The sequence below is a fragment of the Mercenaria mercenaria genome, chromosome 7 (genome assembly GCF_021730395.1).
Source record: "Mercenaria mercenaria strain notata chromosome 7, MADL_Memer_1, whole genome shotgun sequence".
NCBI classification, from domain to species: domain Eukaryota; kingdom Metazoa; phylum Mollusca; class Bivalvia; order Venerida; family Veneridae; genus Mercenaria; species Mercenaria mercenaria.
In genome coordinates this window covers 6971879-6990685 of record NC_069367.1, presented here as the reverse complement: position 1 = coordinate 6990685, position 18807 = coordinate 6971879, and the positions used below count along the sequence as shown (strand labels likewise).

At 33.7% G+C, this 18807-nt stretch overlaps 1 protein-coding gene across 6 annotated transcripts in view; it reads right to left on the bottom strand.

Moving 5' to 3' along the window:
* Positions 1–5395: 5395 nt before the first annotated feature.
* Positions 5396–18807, bottom strand: part of LOC123554983 (glutathione synthetase-like) — a 38338-nt gene continuing 24926 nt past the window's right edge. The window contains exons 1-13 of one of the 6 annotated variants that reach the window (XM_045345462.2): positions 17016–17436; positions 15015–15128; positions 14642–14812; positions 14243–14318; positions 13377–13522; positions 12452–12494; positions 11407–11480; positions 10022–10186; positions 9588–9657; positions 8482–8673; positions 7867–7945; positions 7279–7468; positions 5396–6936 (exon numbers count right to left, since the gene is read on the bottom strand). In XM_045345462.2, the coding sequence (XP_045201397.2) occupies positions 6813–6936; positions 7279–7468; positions 7867–7945; positions 8482–8673; positions 9588–9657; positions 10022–10186; positions 11407–11480; positions 12452–12494; positions 13377–13522; positions 14243–14318; positions 14642–14661 (1179 nt within the window). In that variant the 5' untranslated portion in view covers positions 14662–14812; positions 15015–15128; positions 17016–17436 and the 3' untranslated portion in view covers positions 5396–6812. Of the gene's footprint in view, positions 6937–7278; positions 7469–7866; positions 7946–8481; positions 8674–9587; positions 9658–10021; positions 10187–11406; positions 11481–12451; positions 12495–13376; positions 13523–14242; positions 14319–14641; positions 14813–15014; positions 15129–15990; positions 16939–17015; positions 17437–18807 lie in introns of those variants that run through there. The other 5 variants (XM_045345464.2, XM_045345463.2, XM_053547464.1 and 2 more) reach the window with 5 other exon arrangements.

Sequence of the window (18807 nt, the reverse complement as noted above, 5' to 3'; positions counted from 1 at the left end):
TTACTGTATAAGCCCAATCATGCAATTAAGTTTGAAGGTTCTTAAGTCATTAAGGGGAGACCGTTTTCAAAGTTAAGGACCCCGTGACCTTGATTTTTGTCTTATTGATCTCAAGAACGATGTTAGACATCTACTTCATAAATCCAATCCTACTTTTAAGTTTTTGAGGAAACCCATTTTGTAGGTTCAGGCCCCTGTGACCTTGACCTTTGACTTACTGGTCCCAACACAATTAGAAAAGAGTTTGAATTCTTGGGGTTTTTTCTAGTACGAGTTGAGATATTTGGGTTTAAAAATGATTTTGTGAGCAGGAGTAGAAGTGTGTTTTTGCAATGAGTTTAATGGCATTTGGAAAGAGATTATTCATTTGCTTCCACATGGCGATGTTCTTAATGCACCAAGAACAATACGGATACCTTGATTACCTTGATTATGAATGCAATCTGAAAATAAGATTTTATTGCTGAATAATAAACGATTTATCCATTATATAGCTAGGATCTAATCAAAGTTTTAAAGAGACTTTACGGCCGACTGCCAGTTCGGTATCTGAAATTAACTTGAGATTCAGTGACTTCAAGCTTTGACTTTCCGAAAGCTAAATGATCTTTTTCTCCGTCGAAGGTTTGGTGGGGAATGTAAGATGCTTAGACGAATGTCTATCCACATCCTTTCTTTTATGTAAAAACCGGTTGTAGCGTTTAATTGGATTATTAGATCCCTTCCACACAACACCGAGATTAAGTTTTTGTCTAGGCCTTTCATTCACCTTTGCCGCTGACGAATTGCTTCTAGAATTGTCAGTTGAATTTCTAGTTGAATTGCTTTGAAATGAGGAATGTTTTGTATTGCAGACAGAGCGTTGGATTGAAGCAGCAGTGACATGTTTTTTCAATATTGCCAATTTCCGCATCCGATACCCCAGCAAGAGCAGGGCAACGAATGACCCCCTTACAGTGTGCAATGCACTTACATGGACGGCTGAAGAAAGTTGTTGTAGTATATTGTGTGTGTCTACTGTTTTTCTGTTTCAACTTCAGCGAATAGATTAACCATTTGTTATATTTTCACAGATTGCGGTTCACTGGCAATACTCCCGGGTGTTTTTTTTTTCAAATTGCAGAACGAGAGGTACTTGTCATTTTAAACTTTTCGTCAGTAGATTGAATCAGAAGAATGCTGTGTTAGATGTGAATAGCCGGTAAGAAGAATTATCAAATGCCGTGCTGGATATTCGGTCGTTTTTTTTTTTTTAACTTGAATTTCCATATTAAATTATTGGGATTCATCAGCTCCCGCCCGTCGCCGAGTCGAACAGGGGAACACGTAAACAAAACGGATCGGATATCCTTCTCGTTCATTCTAGGGTTACTGCAGTGTTGTGTTCGGTGATTTTGTGTATTGAAGTGGATAAGGATACGGGACTGGATATCAGATTATCGTCTAGAGCCCAAGCAATGGATGTTGTCTATTTTGTAGTATTATTGGATTTAGGAAATTCCTCGTAATGATTGTGATGCAAACAAATTTAAATAGGCAATCGGAGGATTAAAATCCCGATAACGGCAGGTGCTTGAAATTTATTCTATTGAAATATGAAAAAAAAAATGTATCTAGTTTTACTATATCGTTTACTTGAATTATCTATAACGAAAAAATGGTGGACGGTATCTGCTTCTTTTGCTAAAAATACTCGCCGATCAGAATCCACTTGATATACAGTATGGCCGCCTGACAGACATCACAAACACTCTATTTATTTTGTACTGACGACACAATGATTATGTATTCTAAATTCAATATATTAATCACGAATGCATTAGTTCAGAAATTATTTGTCTACATTATTTTTTTCTATAAAATGTGGGTAATTTCTAGTTTTGTTTATATATTGTATTGCATCTATGCCCTTTCATATTTACATTAAATAAGCATTTGTAGCCGTTTTGGCAAAACTACGTTACACAAAACCCAATGTAACTTCATTTTATGGTGATTTTTACAGCGTTCAAACCAAACAAACAAACTTCACATTACGTTCCCATAAAGTTATTTTTCACTAAGATATAATAAGTGTTTTAGTTTCCGTTTCTGAGAAGGCGGTGGCTTCGGGCCAGTCTGGTGGGTAAAATAGCAATCCCTTCAATCAAGTTATTTTTTGCAACGTAGGTGATATAAACAAGACTGTAAAATACTAGTTCGTATGGTGATTGTTTTGCCATTTCCTTTGGCGTGTTGGCGCCCTTTAAACATCAGAACGACCAATTAACGCACTTATGGGACTAGTACCTTATTTTTCGAATCAGCTCGCTTATTTTGCGTGATGGCACCCTCAAACGCCCCAAGTCACCAACACGCCAGAACGGCAAATAAGCTCGCTGGTACGACAAATAATGTCATCAATGCATCAACACGCCAGAACAACAAAGCTTCTTGAAGAGCGAAAGTCATAGATTTGCCACTCATATTCTGTCGTCTCCGTTAAAATGCACTTCTTAAATGTACCTCTTCCGCAAAGCTGCGTCTCGATAAGTCTATTATCATACATAATGGACAGTTTTCGATTTTTCTGTTAGATAATTATAACAGTCTTGTTTTTCAATAGGTATGCAAATCGCTTCCCGATAATCTACAATTTGCGATCACTTCAATGTGCATATTTTATGGCAATAAGATACTAACAGGTGGGCCGATGGTCTAGTGGTAACACGCTTGACTGTCAATCCCGAGGTCCGGGGTTCGAATCCCAGTCCAGATACTGGAAATTTCTGAGATGCTCTTGAGTGTCTAGATCTGTTTCTTCATTAAGTATTAGAGATCTGTTTCTGTTTCATTATTAGACATTAAAGATCTGTTTCATTATTAAGCATTAGTCTATCTGTTTCATTATTAATTATTAGAGATCTGTTTCATTATTGAGTAGTAGAGATATGTTTTATTATTAAGTATTGAGACCTGTTTCATCATTGTGTATTAGAGATCTGTTTCATCATTGAGTATTAGAGATCTGTTCATCATTGAGTAGTAAGGATCTGTTTCATTATTAAGTTTTAGAGATCTGTTTTGTCTACTCAAAACTTTATCATTGATTCTTAGTAGTGTCAATTTTTAGAATATAAAAATTGAAAGATTTTTATGGTACGAAGTTCATTCACGGTTGCAATAACTAACATGTTGCATATTTAAAAACTGAATATACAAGCTTGAATAATCAACCATATCTTGCACACCAGTACCATAGTTAACAAAATAAGAGACGAAAATCCATATTTCTATTGTGGTCCTTGTTACTGAGAGACGTGAAATTTGAATTATCAATACAATCTAGGAGAACCATTTTCAAGAAATTCAAAATGGAGCAAACTGTTAGTTTTGTCATTGGTAATGTTGACCCGTCAACTTTATCATCAGTTTCCAAGAATTACCCATTTTATGCATAATTGCTTAAAGTATTTTGGTTGGATATTTGTTCTGTATGAAGGACACATGATTTAATCTAACTTATTGTGGTTGCAAATTGTTTGTTCAGCTCAGTAAAGTAATGCAATATCGTATTTCAGATTCGAATGGCAGATTCGCGATAAATTTTAAGGAGATAACACATAAATGTTATCAAATGGGCCGTTTCTTGAGAAAACTTGTATAAGTGACATGATATAGTTATTGCAAAGTAGTTTGAAATACTGAAAAAGCATTGTTTTTCTTATGTTCATGCAGAAACTAGAAACAAGTATACTGTAATACATGATGATGATGAGAAATGTACAGTTATCTAAGGCAAATCGAGTTCTACAATATTTTACAAATAACCGTTATTTGTGTTGTCATGGCAACGGAAATTCCAAAGCACCCATGCATCATGAAAATATAGAGGTGTATAAATAAAAAGCATGCGATGAAACCAAAAATATACGGTTGGATAATTTTTCAGTGAAATCATTTTAAAAAACTACTTCTAATATTCAAATGTATGTTTTTTTAGTAAGTGATACGCATAATTAGTTGCATTAACGCCGAAAAATAAATACATTGCACGCACGACGACGTCATACTGCTTTCATGACATTCTTACTGAAATAAATATTGGTTTCCCGATCAATGAAACTTCATATATTTAATAAATAACTATAGGGATTTTTTTCATAGCTTTTATTATCACTCTTTGCGACAACGTTTCGGCCCAAGGCCTTTATCAAGTTACATGCAAAAGTCTTAGATTACATATTCTGAAATTCTTCTGGCTAACAAATACATAAGATAAATAACATTAGGTTTGGGCCGAAACGTTGTCGCAAAGAGTGATAATAAAAGCAATAAATCTTTGAGCAATAGATTTTACAGGGAAACTATTTCAGTGGTTAATTTCAACTATTTTTTTTTATTTGTGAATGTTTTTGTAGATTTGACATTACACAACAATATCTCCTCTTCAATCTTCTTGCATCAAATTTTATTCTGAAAGTATCGACATCACTTAATTAAATAGTGAACATCACTAAAATTTACAATTTCTTTCACTTTAGAGGCAAATAAATCATATTTTCCAAAATATGACAACTTATTAGCACATTATTATGTAGGTGTTCTTAATCTATGGAAGTGAATTATTGATATACGGCGTTAGCTGATTTAAGGGATATAATCAAGTCAAAGGGAATTTCTTTAACATAATCGGCAATCAAGGGAGAGAATACTCTATATTCATCGTTATAAGCTGGCCTTTGTTATCTATATTTAGATTTTTTTCCACTAATACAGGTTTTTTCATGGAAGGGCTCAAATACATTCATGGAGTTTAGGTAGTTTTCTTTTGTAAACATTTACGTAATTTTATCTGCATTGTTGATGATTTTTGATGATTTTACAAGACGTCAAAACGCCGACTGGGCCACTAGCACGTTACTATGGTTATTAAATAACCTCTAATTCTGTATTGCGTGATGGTAAATACAGGTGCTAGCGGACATGTTACTGATTTTAACGGTTGACATAACGGGAATAAAGTTGTAGAGCCAGTCTACGTATTTATTAAACACTTCTTGTACCAAAATAATTATGGAAAATTATAGATATAAGCTTTGTGAAATCGTTTAGGTTGTACCTTTTGACACTTCTTAGTTTTGTCTCAACTTTAAACTTGGGAATGAACTTAAGACATTATTTAATGAATTTTTGTGAAATGGGCCCATAGTTATTAAACATTCTAGTAAGATAGTATGACGTGAAAACAACAGTTGACCAATGAGTAGTGGCTTCCAGTTTCACACTCGACCGGACGTGTAGCTATCACACGCAGTGTGAATTCGGTATAAGTATTTAATGTTACAAAAAGTCAGTGAGCGAGTTCCATCTGCGCCATATCCGAAAATGCATAATTTAACCACATAACGAGTAGAACTATTGAAATATATATTGTGTCAAGCGTAGCAGGGAATACATGAAACATAAATGTGTACAATTTATGAGTTAAGAAATAGTAAACTCCAGTGGTGAAAATAATAATTAAATGTTCTCATAAAAAGAAAACATTCCATAGGTCCATGCACAAATAAAATAGACACATATTTAGAAATAAGTAATAGAAAAGTAACCGCAGTATTAAGAGACCACTTTTTCAGTTCCTCTGTTATATCTTGTTAACGAATAAACTGTGTAAACTTCACCTATCTCGAACATGGATATAACGGATTTCCGGAAGTAGGGAACACTTTAAAATGCCCCGATTTTAGTCAATCTTTGTTCTATGTAAAATAAGATGGTTATAGCAAACATGGTTATAGTGAATTATTGGATATAAGGAACACATTAACATGTCCAAATGTTAAAAATACATTGTAATAACATAGGCTATAGCGGACCCGAAAAGGTAATTTTTAGTAGTTTTATATATTTGAATTATAAAACAAGTTTTAAAAAACACAGCGTGATTATTGATATATCCCAAAGACATTTAAAATCAATTATAACACTGAAATCTTGATTAATTATTTCTTAAAGAATGCCGTTTAAGGTCTTCTGAAATATGATATATGTACATGTAATTTTGTTAGTTTTTAGTCATTAAAGCTTTAAGGTATCCAGTCCACAAATAAGCAAGTCATATATAACAGTGCTATTAAATATATATCAAATATTGACGCCTAGTAAGCTCATATAATTTTGGTATCATTTGAAAGTGCATTGTCTACTGAAAAAAAGAAAATGTAAATTATATGACAAAAATATGTTACAAAAATTTTTGGCATTTTTCCTTTATAGTTTTATTGATACTTCAACAGAAATCCAGTTGTTACAATGTAAGAGTTATCATTTTACAGTCAAAAAGTATGACTGTAGTGATTCGTGCATATTTTTAATTCTTGTTTAGCAGACACAACCCTTTCTAATGATACCCACAAAAAGAGCATTTGATCACTAGGCATCGAAATGTTATCTATTTGTAGATCGGATACCTTCAGCATAAGTATAAATTTGATAAAAATTCTTTACATTTTTATGTGATGAAATATATGACCAATTTTATAATATTTGCATAGGCATTCATTAGTGGCCATATTTAAAGCAGAAATTCAATAGAAAATAAGCTCTCAACGTATAATTACCTCCGTTTAGGTAAAGCACGGCTACTAGCTCAAATTGTTAAAATATCTAAATGGCCTTTACGTCAGAATGTGAAATGGGGAATATTTTAGAAAGGTATAGAAATAACAGCTTTTGCAATATTTTTCATAAATAATATAGAACGTAAATAATCCAGTCCAGCATATATCACACAGACGAGATTCTTAAATAGTTCATACACTGTCCAGCAGCTAAACAAGAAATGGCGTATCGAGGCATGAGAGTCCTTTGCATAATCCCCCCTCGTTCGCCTCTTCGGGCTTTGTACGTATCAAATATCCACATTCAATATTTTCCAGTTCTGAGGTAGGAGTGCTGAAAATATAAAAGATGCTTATGCTAAGGTCTTCTTGATAAGTTAGTTGGTGATTTGAAAGATTTTATACGTACAAAACCATATTGTATCGTTTTAAAACATATAAAATACATGTATCTCTTTGAACTGAAGTGTACATGTACTTCAAAACATCTGATGGTGTTATAAAGAGTTATTATAAAGAATTCCAACCTTCTTTATCTGACTAATAATAATTGTATTTTTCGAGTCCGGTAGTTGTGAGAGAAGAAATTTTTATCATTTGACATCATTTACTTGTGTTTAAAAGTAATTGCCCAAAATGTTAAAGGATAAACAAGACCCCTGAGCTATATGCCTACCTGATATGAAAACCGAAGATTCCAAGTTCACTGACTACATTCCTACATTCGGATCCAAGTCCAGCTCGTATCAGACGATTTCTATGTCTTGTGGCTTGTATCCGGTCCATTAGTATCCATGCAGATCTTTCCGGCGATTCTTTTATTTCCTCAAGGTAATTTCTTAGGTCGTCTCCGAACAAATTACTTCCTGAAATACGTAACGTGATAGCAGTAGCCCGACAAAGCAGAAATCGGTAATTATGTATTTGAGAAGTTACCTATGTTTACATGCCTGTGCACAGTCCATGCAATTGTTTGGATAATTCTAGCACTAATATTTGTCTCCCCGTAACCTTTCACATTAAAAATTTATATGACTTGAAAATTATTGCATACCATAAACCTACACGATACGTCAGATATATCGCTATGTCTGTAGTACTACATAACAGTTTACAGAATATACTAGGATATATGTGTCTTTTCTGATTAGATTTCTAAAAGTATAATGCTTAGTGTGGACTTGACAAAATGTTTCTATGGCAAAAGAACGTTAGATTGATTTACAGTTTCACTTGTATCTGAACAATACGGCTAACTGGTTACCTCCTCCTTCCCTTTGTGGTTTAAGGACAAATTTCTCAGGCGCTTGTAGAGCTTGAGTTATCACTTTGCTTGAATCTTTCTGCAACATATGGAAACACCAGAATAGCTTATAAAGTCTTCAAATGCAATTGAATCAAGCTGAAAGAACTTTCTCTACTACAACCGTTGTAATGTCAGCAAGAACAATTTTACTAAAAAACTGCACGCCAATTCTTTACGTCGCTATCTACTATACTTAAAATTTGAAGTCAAGTGCATGCTAGCCTCTAGAATATATTTAAATGAAAAGGGGAGATTATTAAAAATCTGGCAATGTCAGAGTTACGATTCTTATGCACAATTCTTTTCTTTACAGGGATGCAACAGACCTAAGTTTGATGATGGTTCATCAGGTAGGATATGAGAAGTAGAGGATGTTTATGTAAATTATGGACGATGGACGCCTGACCAGCCACTTTAACAAAGCTTAACCTAACTTTTCGGTTCAGATGCTCTAAAGGGTTAAATACCTAAACACTCTTGATGTTAGAATTATTGTTATCTATGCTTCGTACAAACGAAGTGACGACTGACGGACAGACGATTCTTGTTGGAGGACATAACAGTTAAACTCACTGTATCTAATCTGTATAATCCAACAAATGAAGATCTTATTTCTTTTATTCTATCTGTATCTTGTATAAATCTCTCCAGTACTCCGGACTCGGCCAATGCTTGCTGTATCTTTTTACAGCCGGCAAGATGAATTGCCACGGTAGGGCATTTGATTGCACGAGATCTCTCCATGTCTAATCGTAACTGGAATTCCTAAAAAAGTAAAAAATATAAAGGAAATGATAAATAACCTTGTGCTGTGCTTTGTTATATCATCACCATCTATTTTTATGAAAACAAACTCTTTCTTGAAATCCAGTTTGCATACTACAAATAAATCAAAATACTCAGGTCATTAAGATTAATACCAGGAAAATGTCGTTACGGCTGTCTTTTATTTTTTGTAAAATAAACTGTCCGTAAATGAACAAAGAACTAACGTCAGACAATCTGTCTTCAGCGTAATAGCTTAAGATGACGTAACAGATGACGCGTTCATTTCCCGTGGGAACTGTTTCTATTGGGAATATATTTAGTCTCCTTTGAGAATGATTTCCTCTGAAAACTCTTTCTCGTGGGAAAATTTTTAAAAATCACTAAAATGTAGAAATGCTATCAGGAAATCTTCTGCTGCTATGTAGATGATGTAAGTATTGAATGCTACTTGCTTTTAGATATTTTTAATTTTTTCCCATGGGAAATTCCTACGAGAACCTTGCGTTTCGTTGGGAAACAGTTTCCGTATGTTTTCCCATGGGAAATGTTTGCATTCCCATGGGAAAACACCCTTTCCCGCCGGAAAGTAAGTCCTTCTTTACTTGTCACTACTTTAAGATGCAATAGAATGAAAATTAAAACTTTAAAATAAATAAAGTAACCAAACCCTTTGATTTGACTAATAAAAATCTTCGTTTTAGTGTACAGAAGTTCTTGCTGTTTTTGCCACTTTTTGGCGTGGCAAAAATAAATTGATGGCCACTTTAAGATTACGTAATAGATGAAGCTTAAGATGACGTAATAGGTGAAGCTTAAGATGACGTAATAGTTGTAGCTTATAGATGAAACTCAAGATGACGTTATAGATGAAGCTTAAGATGGCGTAATAGATGAAGCTTATGGTGACTTACTGCATCCGTAGGATAATGTTTAGGTTCATATCCATATCTGTAGTAAACAACAGCAACTTCTGCTCCGTCTCTGTTAAACAAAAAAGACAATTAAAACATGATCTAACATATTTCAAAATACACATGCCTGCTTTGGATTTCTTTCACAACAAAACGATAAAAATACAAGACTAAAAAATGCATGCCACTTTTGTCAACAAAATGTTTACTCGATGGCGAAATGTTAAATTGTCTAAGTATAGTTTGCATATTCTACCGTCCTCTTTCCAATGTCACATCAGAAGACAGTTGATTTTGGGCCTCGCACGAAATGTTAGGCCAAAGTGTAGATACAAAGAATTTTCAGTTACAATAGCATTGAATGTGTAACATAGTGTACATCTGCGAGGTTTAATTTAACATCTTCCGCTGTTTAAAAGAAACGTAGTTCGTACACGATTAGTTCTCTATTTTTTCCGAGCGACATCTGCTTTATCAGCTGTGGAAATGTTCTGTATATTACTTTAATTGATCCGTCTATACATAGTATGCCGCTCTCCAACCAACGCTGGTCAGGTGTATTTGGTTCCGGTATACCAACAACAAACAATATGACAGCACTGTAAACAGAAAAAGAACACACTTTTAGACATAAATTTACCTATACACTATTTATTATATACCTTTCAATGAAATAGAATAGGGTTATTTTAACAGTAGCTTTATCTCGGATGCTGTATTTAACTCCAGTGGATTGTGCCAGGTCGGGTCACTGGAGACGCGCAAGCGCCGGGTGCTATCCGACCTAGCAAAATCCACGACTGCCGAAAAAAGATCCCACATCTAGTTACTATTATAATGGCGCTTTTATTATATACCTCCACCTTTTTGTTTGTTGTTTTGTTATCGAACGAAATCTTTGATGTTTAGTGATTTTAAAAAGAACTGAGTGTAGTTCTTGTGTTCTAAGTCTTACTTTTGACTGTTTATAACTGGATCAGGTCATGCCATGCATACAGAATGAAAGAAGTCCATAAAATACAGATTTTTTCTGCCTGTTCGTATTTACTTGTAAACTACAAGCCATAATTTTGACAGAGTTTATATATGTATATAATAAAATGAAATATTGATGAAATATCATTCGTATGTTCATTCTATGCATATGCATGAGAGAAAAACCTTTTTACGCTGCAATGGAACCTATCATCTCTAGCTGGAGCTTTTATCGTTTCATTTGACTTTTGCTTCTGCATCAGTAGCAGACAATTATCCGTCCTTTAACCACTAGGAACTCTGAACGACAGTATCATGTTACTGTAACCGGGTATATGTTATCAAAAGAATTGTAAAGCCACCAATTAATAAATGTTTCAACATTAATCATTATGTCTTTTTGTAACTCTTACTACCGTACCAAAATTTGAATATTCTTATTGTCTACGCTAGTTAATTAGTCAACAAGATTCTTGATTACGTGAGTATTTGTATGTTCTTTGACAAATTTCATGTGTTAATTTTCCATTATAATTTTTATTCTAAATACGTTCTATAGGGAATTGTTCATATTGAAATACTGTTGAAAATTAGGTAGACTTCTGATCAGAAAGCGGTAGTTTTGAATCCTGGGTGATTCGTACGCTTTTCCTGATGAGTGACTGACACAAACCGATATGTCTAAAATAATTTGTATCCAGTCCCTGACTTAAAGTAGGAAAATTGTCGGCACGGAGAATAGGCGGGTACTGGATAGCTTAATTGTCCAAAGGAATTTTGAAAAACGGATTTAAGCTCAGCAAAAGAAACACAAAGTTGAATCATGTAGCAAACATCACCTTACCATTTACATTTGTATAGCTGCCATGCTTTCACCAGGCCTTGTGCCAGTCCAGCGACAGGCTTATTGTCTGGTAACTAAAATACACGTAAAGATAAAACACAATTTAGATATAAAATTTATTACAACGCATTGACGAAACAAACAGATTGAAGTATGCTTCTAATGGGTTTATGTGACATGTTATTATTAATATATCTGCACATGAAATATACTAAATGTCGAACACTAATTGGTAGACATGTTCGAAAATGGCTTTTCCGTTTTCATACTTTGTCTTGGTTTTGACAAGGTCCATGGATGTAAGATTGACGTGTTGTCATACAAAATGATTATCCATTAAATACAAAAGGATTTTTTAACATAATAACAGCTGTTTTAAAGAATAAAATTATTCCGGAAAAAATAAACCGGTTTACAGGATCTCCAAAAAAAAGACATTTTCAACATCGACAGTCTACTGGATGTTTTCGACAAAAGTCATATTCTTTTCTTTTTTACAGAGGCTTATGTCCGGTGACAGATACATGTTTAAAGAATATCAAGTCTTCAATTAAGACTGGGTGTATTCTTAATTAAGAGCCCGCCCGCTTAGCTCAGTAGGTAGAGCGTTGGTCTACGGATCCCAGGGTCGTGAGTTCGATCCTCGGGCGGGGCGTATGTTCTCCGTGACTATTTGATAAACGACATTGTGCCTGAAATCATTAGTCCTCCACCTCTGATTCACGTGGGGAAGTTGGCAGTTACTTGCGGAGAACAGGTTTGCACTGGTACAGAATCCAGGAAAACTGGTTAGGTTAACTGCCCGCCGTTTCATGACTGAAATACTGTTGAAAAACGGCGTTAAACCCAAAACAAACAAACAAACATAATTAAGGGATAAATTAGGAAGTGAGGCAAATATAGAGCAAGGCTAAAATACGTTGCTGTTTTGAAAGATTTTCATTTTGTATTTTGAAATGGTGGTAAATATTTTTGCAGTGTGCATATGCACGGAGTTATTTAGTCAAGCAGATAACATTGAACGTTTCGTTAAAGAAGTGAATACCTGTTCTTTTTCAAATGGAATGTCCTGTAACGATAAACTATACCTGTAAAGAAAATCTAGCAGTTATGAAATGGTCTAACATAACGTGATATGATGAAATAATAAAATTATTTTTATAAGGAATCCATTTAAAGCATATCGAACGCAACAGTGAAAACCAATAGCAGTCTTTTAGTGAAATGTAATGAAATATATAACACCTCTCACGTCCTCTAGCCAAGAAACATATAATAGATTCCGTGATCCGCCGTAAATACATAAATAGACAAGAAAGATACACATTTTTAAACTTATATGTGAAAGACAAACAATTCAAGTGACAACTACAGTTGAACGTAACATTGTCTCAAATTTCCTGTCTCATGTTTTAGCTGTACTAACATCAGTATTTTTCCGCCATTTTGTCTCGGACAACAGGGCGAATAAACAGACATGACGTACCATTTTTGATAAAACCTCAAAAGAGCAAATTCACTTCATAATTCTAGAAATATATTCACAAAAATACTGAAACATGTTTTTTGTACAATAAATCACGAAAATAAGAATATAATATTAAGTGATTTCATGCAGAACAGTCAGTTGCGATTCTGATGTAAATTGTTTCTTTGTTTATTTGCATAAAATGTAAAAATACGGGATCCGTATGCACACGTTCCTACATTTTGCCAGTTTACATAAGTATGCATGGTCTATACAACATGTTTACTTCTTTGAAAATTTGATAATTCATACACTACATTCATGAAAGGAATTTTTTATAGCGAATGAACATCTTTTTGATGTGATTAGGAATAAAATAAATATTCTACGATTGTCAGAAGCGCTCTTATAACTTTGGTTGCGGGTAAACCCGCCCCCCCCCCCCCCCCCACCACCACCCCACACATCCACAAAAAAAAAAACGCAGGGAATAATTGCCTACCTGTGAACGTCTACCATATTGCTGACTCTTCCGCCTCCCCCAGCAGCAATAGTGTTGATTTCAACATGCTTACAGTCTTGTTTGATGTCACCCTCTTCGGTATACTCCATCATAAAATCATTTCGTGTGATTACAACAGATACTTCCTGTGCAATTTATGATTTACTATTTACAGTGTGACGTAATATATGCTACTAAAGATAATAAGCAAAAGTTAGTTCGCACTTTTATTACTTAACAATAATTTTCACTTCATGTATCAATACTAGTGTTCTTGAGATCTTTAGAGCTTTAAGCAAGATGTACTAGTAGTACAGGTCGCTGTAAAATTTCAATACACTGTTTATATGTACGTCTGTATTTCTTCAATATCAAAATTGCCGATTAGATCATTCTGAACGAAGATTTACAGAAAAGCATTTTTAAGACTGACGAGATCAATCATCGTGCTTTTAGTCTCTGATTGCGAAGTTTAATCGATCCAAGACGCTAACGCGGCAAACAAGAAAGTACACTCCTCTAGCGTCTAGGAAAATTCTGATCCTTTTTAAAACCTTAAGATATTGGGCAATCGGCTGTTTCCGTTCGTTTACGTATTCTCCATATGCGATGTCGGCATTCTCCGGTAGTTTTCTATTATGGCCGAAGGATGCCGAAATCGCAAACGAATAATCAAATGGAAACTGCCGATTGTTATTACGGATCAATGACTTTAACATAAACTACAAGTTACTTCTTTCTGAAAATATTTGTTCCCTTAGCATGCTACAATATCATTTTGTTTTGAAAATGCGAGATAGATTTATGAGCAGCATGAATAATTTAAAATCTGTACCAAGCAGCGTGTAGCAAATCAAGTCCTTTACCTGAGCCGGACCTTCTTTTCTTACTGTATCATAAATGTCCCATAGCTGTTTAATGAAAGCATCAGCACTAAGTAACCTGAAAATTTTAACGAAATAATGAAATTGTCTTACGATTCATATAAAACAGAATTATTATCCTTCCCATATTCTACAGCACGGAATACTAAAAAAAAGAATTAACTTGGAAAGTTGATAGAGCCAGATTGCGCTTTGAACGTGAGGGTGTTGTTGCTGAAGTCTATCAATAACAAATTAGAATATTTTAACTTGATAGTGTATGTTACAAGCACGGCGACTGGATATGACTGCTTTTGAAGGCCAGAACAAACTAACCACTGACTTCCACGCAAATACAATGCAGTAAATAATCATATATTTTGATATTGTATTAATACTTACCCACGGAAACATTCCTTCATGAATTCATGGTCATTTCCTACTTTGTAGATCAGTGTTTTGAAGATTTTGCTTTCCTTAGAACATCGGCAGGTAATATACTGGGAAACAAGGTAATCGGCATGGATTCGATTCTTTCAGGAAATTCAGTGGCGGTTATCTTCCTCTGAACACCTTTACGGTTCAAAAGTTTTATAATTAAAATATTTTGGAATTTAAAACATTAATTATTACTCTTATGTATGTTGATACAATCATTTGTGGCTAGAATATTGAGTTAAGACAAGAATTGAAACACATTACCAGTTACTCGTTTCGATTTGTTTCAGCTGGCTGATGAAAAGAAAGAGTAGAAATTAAATAGTAGCCTACTAACCATATAACAAAGCCCATCCAGTGACACGTTGAATCATTTCGTCAAGTCTTTCAGGCGTTAACGGCTTTCCATATTCCTCCTCCACAGACTTGACCCTTGACATCTCTGCATTCACTGTTTGTGCATAGAAGAAAAGTAACCTTAGTGAGCATTCACAAAGCTGGTTTTCTAACTCCACTGTTGTGGAGAGTACACAGGAAATTAGAAGGAACACGGTGCATATTTCATGTATGAAACAGAAGTGAGGGTACATTTATGAAACAGAAGTGAGGGTACAATTAAAACTCTGAAAACCGGACCAATCAAAAGTCCAGTTTTCAAAGGATTCCGTTTTTCAGAGGATTTTGCACAATTTTCTGAGAGTGTTTATCTATGTATATTCTTATTTATTTCATATGACCGTATTACGTTCAATGTCTTTCAGGTCTACATTGTATCTCTGTATTATATATTAAAACTGACTCATACCATACTGTACTTTATCGGGATATTTCAACAAAATGTAAGTCGCCATATGACCTACAAATGTGTCGGTGCGACGTTAAACCCAACAAAATAAATAAATAAATTCAACAAAATGTTCATTTTGATGTTGCTTATAACCACGTATGAGACGGTATTGCCGTTTAATGATTTGTTTATTATATACCTAAATACAGTCACGATTACTTGATTGCTTGAATCAGTTAATCATATAAAATACCGATGTTAAAGAATTTTTATCGCGACGACACAGTGTAAAATGACATCAAAAATGACGTCACTCATCCATGGCGGGCCAATAACCAATTATAATGCCCGCTTTTGGTTATAATGCCCGCTTCGGGTAATTTGCTCTGCGTTTTAGGATTTTGTCTTACTCAGTTTTATTACTATTTATATTAAGGTATGTAAAAAATATAACACTAAGAAAATCTACCGCCATATCAGATATCAAACCGACACAAAACATAAACATAACAATGCTATTACTTACCTGTACTAGAGCTATGCCGGCTATTAAGGCGAACAGGCAAATATTTGATGAATGTCATCAAGGAAACCTCGATAATGTGTTAGAATCGAAATAATATAGATTTATCTAACAGTGATTTGCTCCAAATCAAAACCAAGATTCTGTCATTAAACTGTCTGTATTTATTTAAACATACATATTAAATGTTTTATACTCATAACGAGTCTCTTTCCTGATAATGACATACGCATGTTTATAATCTCAACAAATTATCTATTTTTATAACTTTTTATAAAAGGTTTATGATCGTAGAATGTTTAAAATACTTAGGTCGCAATATTCAATTTAGAGGGCGTGGACGGTAGCATGCATTTCCACTACCGTCCATGAACAGGCTCAATCAAACCGAGCCTGCAACATTTTCGTTTTTGTTGTGTTGAGCGACCTGTGGAGTTTCCACTTTTTCTATTTTATGATCGTAGAATGTTTAAAATACTTAGATCGCAATATTCAATTCTGTGAAAATTTTGAATATTTATTAACAATATAGCCTATTTAGCGAAATGTTCTACTTAAGTTCAACGATACATATTTTAAAGATCTTAGGATATAGTCAAAATATTAAATGTTGCTTCAGCATGCAGTTCTTATTACTCTGACGATAAAGGGGTAAACATTAATTGATTCAGGATGAAATAAATAAAATATGTTTAATGAACTAAATACTGAGGCAACTGATTTGACTTATACGTTACTGAACGGGTGATAGGGGTACAAACTAAAGTAAATTAAAAACTGTTATCATAACCTCTCAAGGTATGTAAACACATAAAATACCGCCAAATCATCGTTATGAAAGTATAAAACGTTCGCAGTATGACGTCGTTCTGTTTTAAGACATGCAATCAAACATAACATCATATTATTCAAAACAAAATGATTTTAAATTTTATCTCCTTTGTTCACCTTGACCCAATCGATTATTACAACTAATATCAAGAGAATGTTGTGATGATGAATTTAACAAACTAAACTAAACAACAAACCTAATTTAACCTTATCACAAACCAGCTAGTGCACTGTATTACGACGTTCTATTTAAGAAATAAGATCAAATAAACAAGTTCTTCTTTAAATTCCTGCGTGATCTTGATCCCATCGATTATCACGAACAGTTGTATAATATGAATATCAGATATGTTGAAAGAAAAAAAGCACTATGATATTTACACTGACTACTGATTCACAGAAAATATATTTCTTAATTATGTTGTCTTTAACTAATGCTTTCTCTATTGAAACAAATATTGCTCATATGTTTCTAATGTCCGTAACAAAACGCCACACTCTAGTTGTGTAAGTTACACTAAGATGTAATATTATAGTTAAAAGAATGTTGTTGTCTCCGTATTGATCTCAACAGCAGATGTGAATAGAACACCTGATGTTTTTTTTTGCTAAATACCTTTGATAAGAGACATGCACGTTCAAGAAGGAAAACCGATAACAATGTATTACTCCCGCACGATAATTTAAACGACAGCATGTTTATAATATTGTTTGATTGTTCTGGTTCTCATGCATGGTTGAACTCAAAAAGGTTGTCAATGATAGAAGTTAAGTACTTTCTGTGATGTTATACAAACATATTTTCTGTATTGAAACGTTTTAATGAAGAAAAATCATGATTATCAAACATGTTATCGTTTGAGTTATCGTGCGGGATTTATAAGGTATGTAAACACATAAAATGCCACCAATTCATCGTTATTTTATGAAAGTATAAAAAGTGCGCAGTATGACATCGTTCTATTTTAAGACATGCAATCAAACATACCATCATATTACTTAAATTTTATCTCCTTTGTTCACCTTGACCCAATAGATTAGTACAACTACTGGAAAAGTTTAATATCAAGAGAATGTTGTGATAATAAATTTAACAAACTAAACGAAAACTTGAATTTTAACCTAATCAAAAACCAATGCATAAAATATCGCCAAAACAGAATGTATAAAACATTATGAAAGTGCAAAAAGTGCACTGTATTATGACGTTCTATTAAGAAATAAGATAATTCTTTGAAAATAAACAAATTCTTTTTTTAAATTTTATTCCCCATTCCTGCGTGATCTTGATCGGATTGATTATCATAAACATGATTATCAGATATGTTGAAAGAAAAAAAAAACACTATGATATTTACACTGACTGCAGATTCACTGTTCGCCATTCAGTCAGTATTATTGGTAAGCACTCCTTTTAACAGTTAACGGTTATATCCAAATTGAAAAAATAGACAAGTTCAATATAGAAATTTAGCCGGGTAAGGGTTAATTTTGTTGTCTTTATTTAAAAGAATATTTTCCATATGTTTCTAATGTCCGTAACAAAATGCCACACTCTAATTGTGTAAGTTACACTAATTATAGGTTATCAGATTTGTATCGAGAAATATGCATGAGTTCTGCAGCGGAAATATTGCGCGACTTTAGGAGCGGAATATTATTTCGCGACAGAACGAGTGCATATTTCTCGATTCAAATCTGATAATCTTTTTATTACATATGCATCTATACTTACAATAATTAGTTTTATAAACGATATAAATTTGTTCTTAAGCCAGAGTAAAATTGAAAATTTCTTCGTTAAAACACTTTTAAGCGCGACGACATACATGAAACTGACGTCATAAATGACGTCACACACCCGATAGGAAATATGAACGTCAATATGGAAAAATTGTGACGTTCAGGTTCCATTGAAACTAAACGGAGTTTATAAATGAGTATGCAATAAGATGTTATATCATCACATATTCCAAGAGTTAAAAGAAT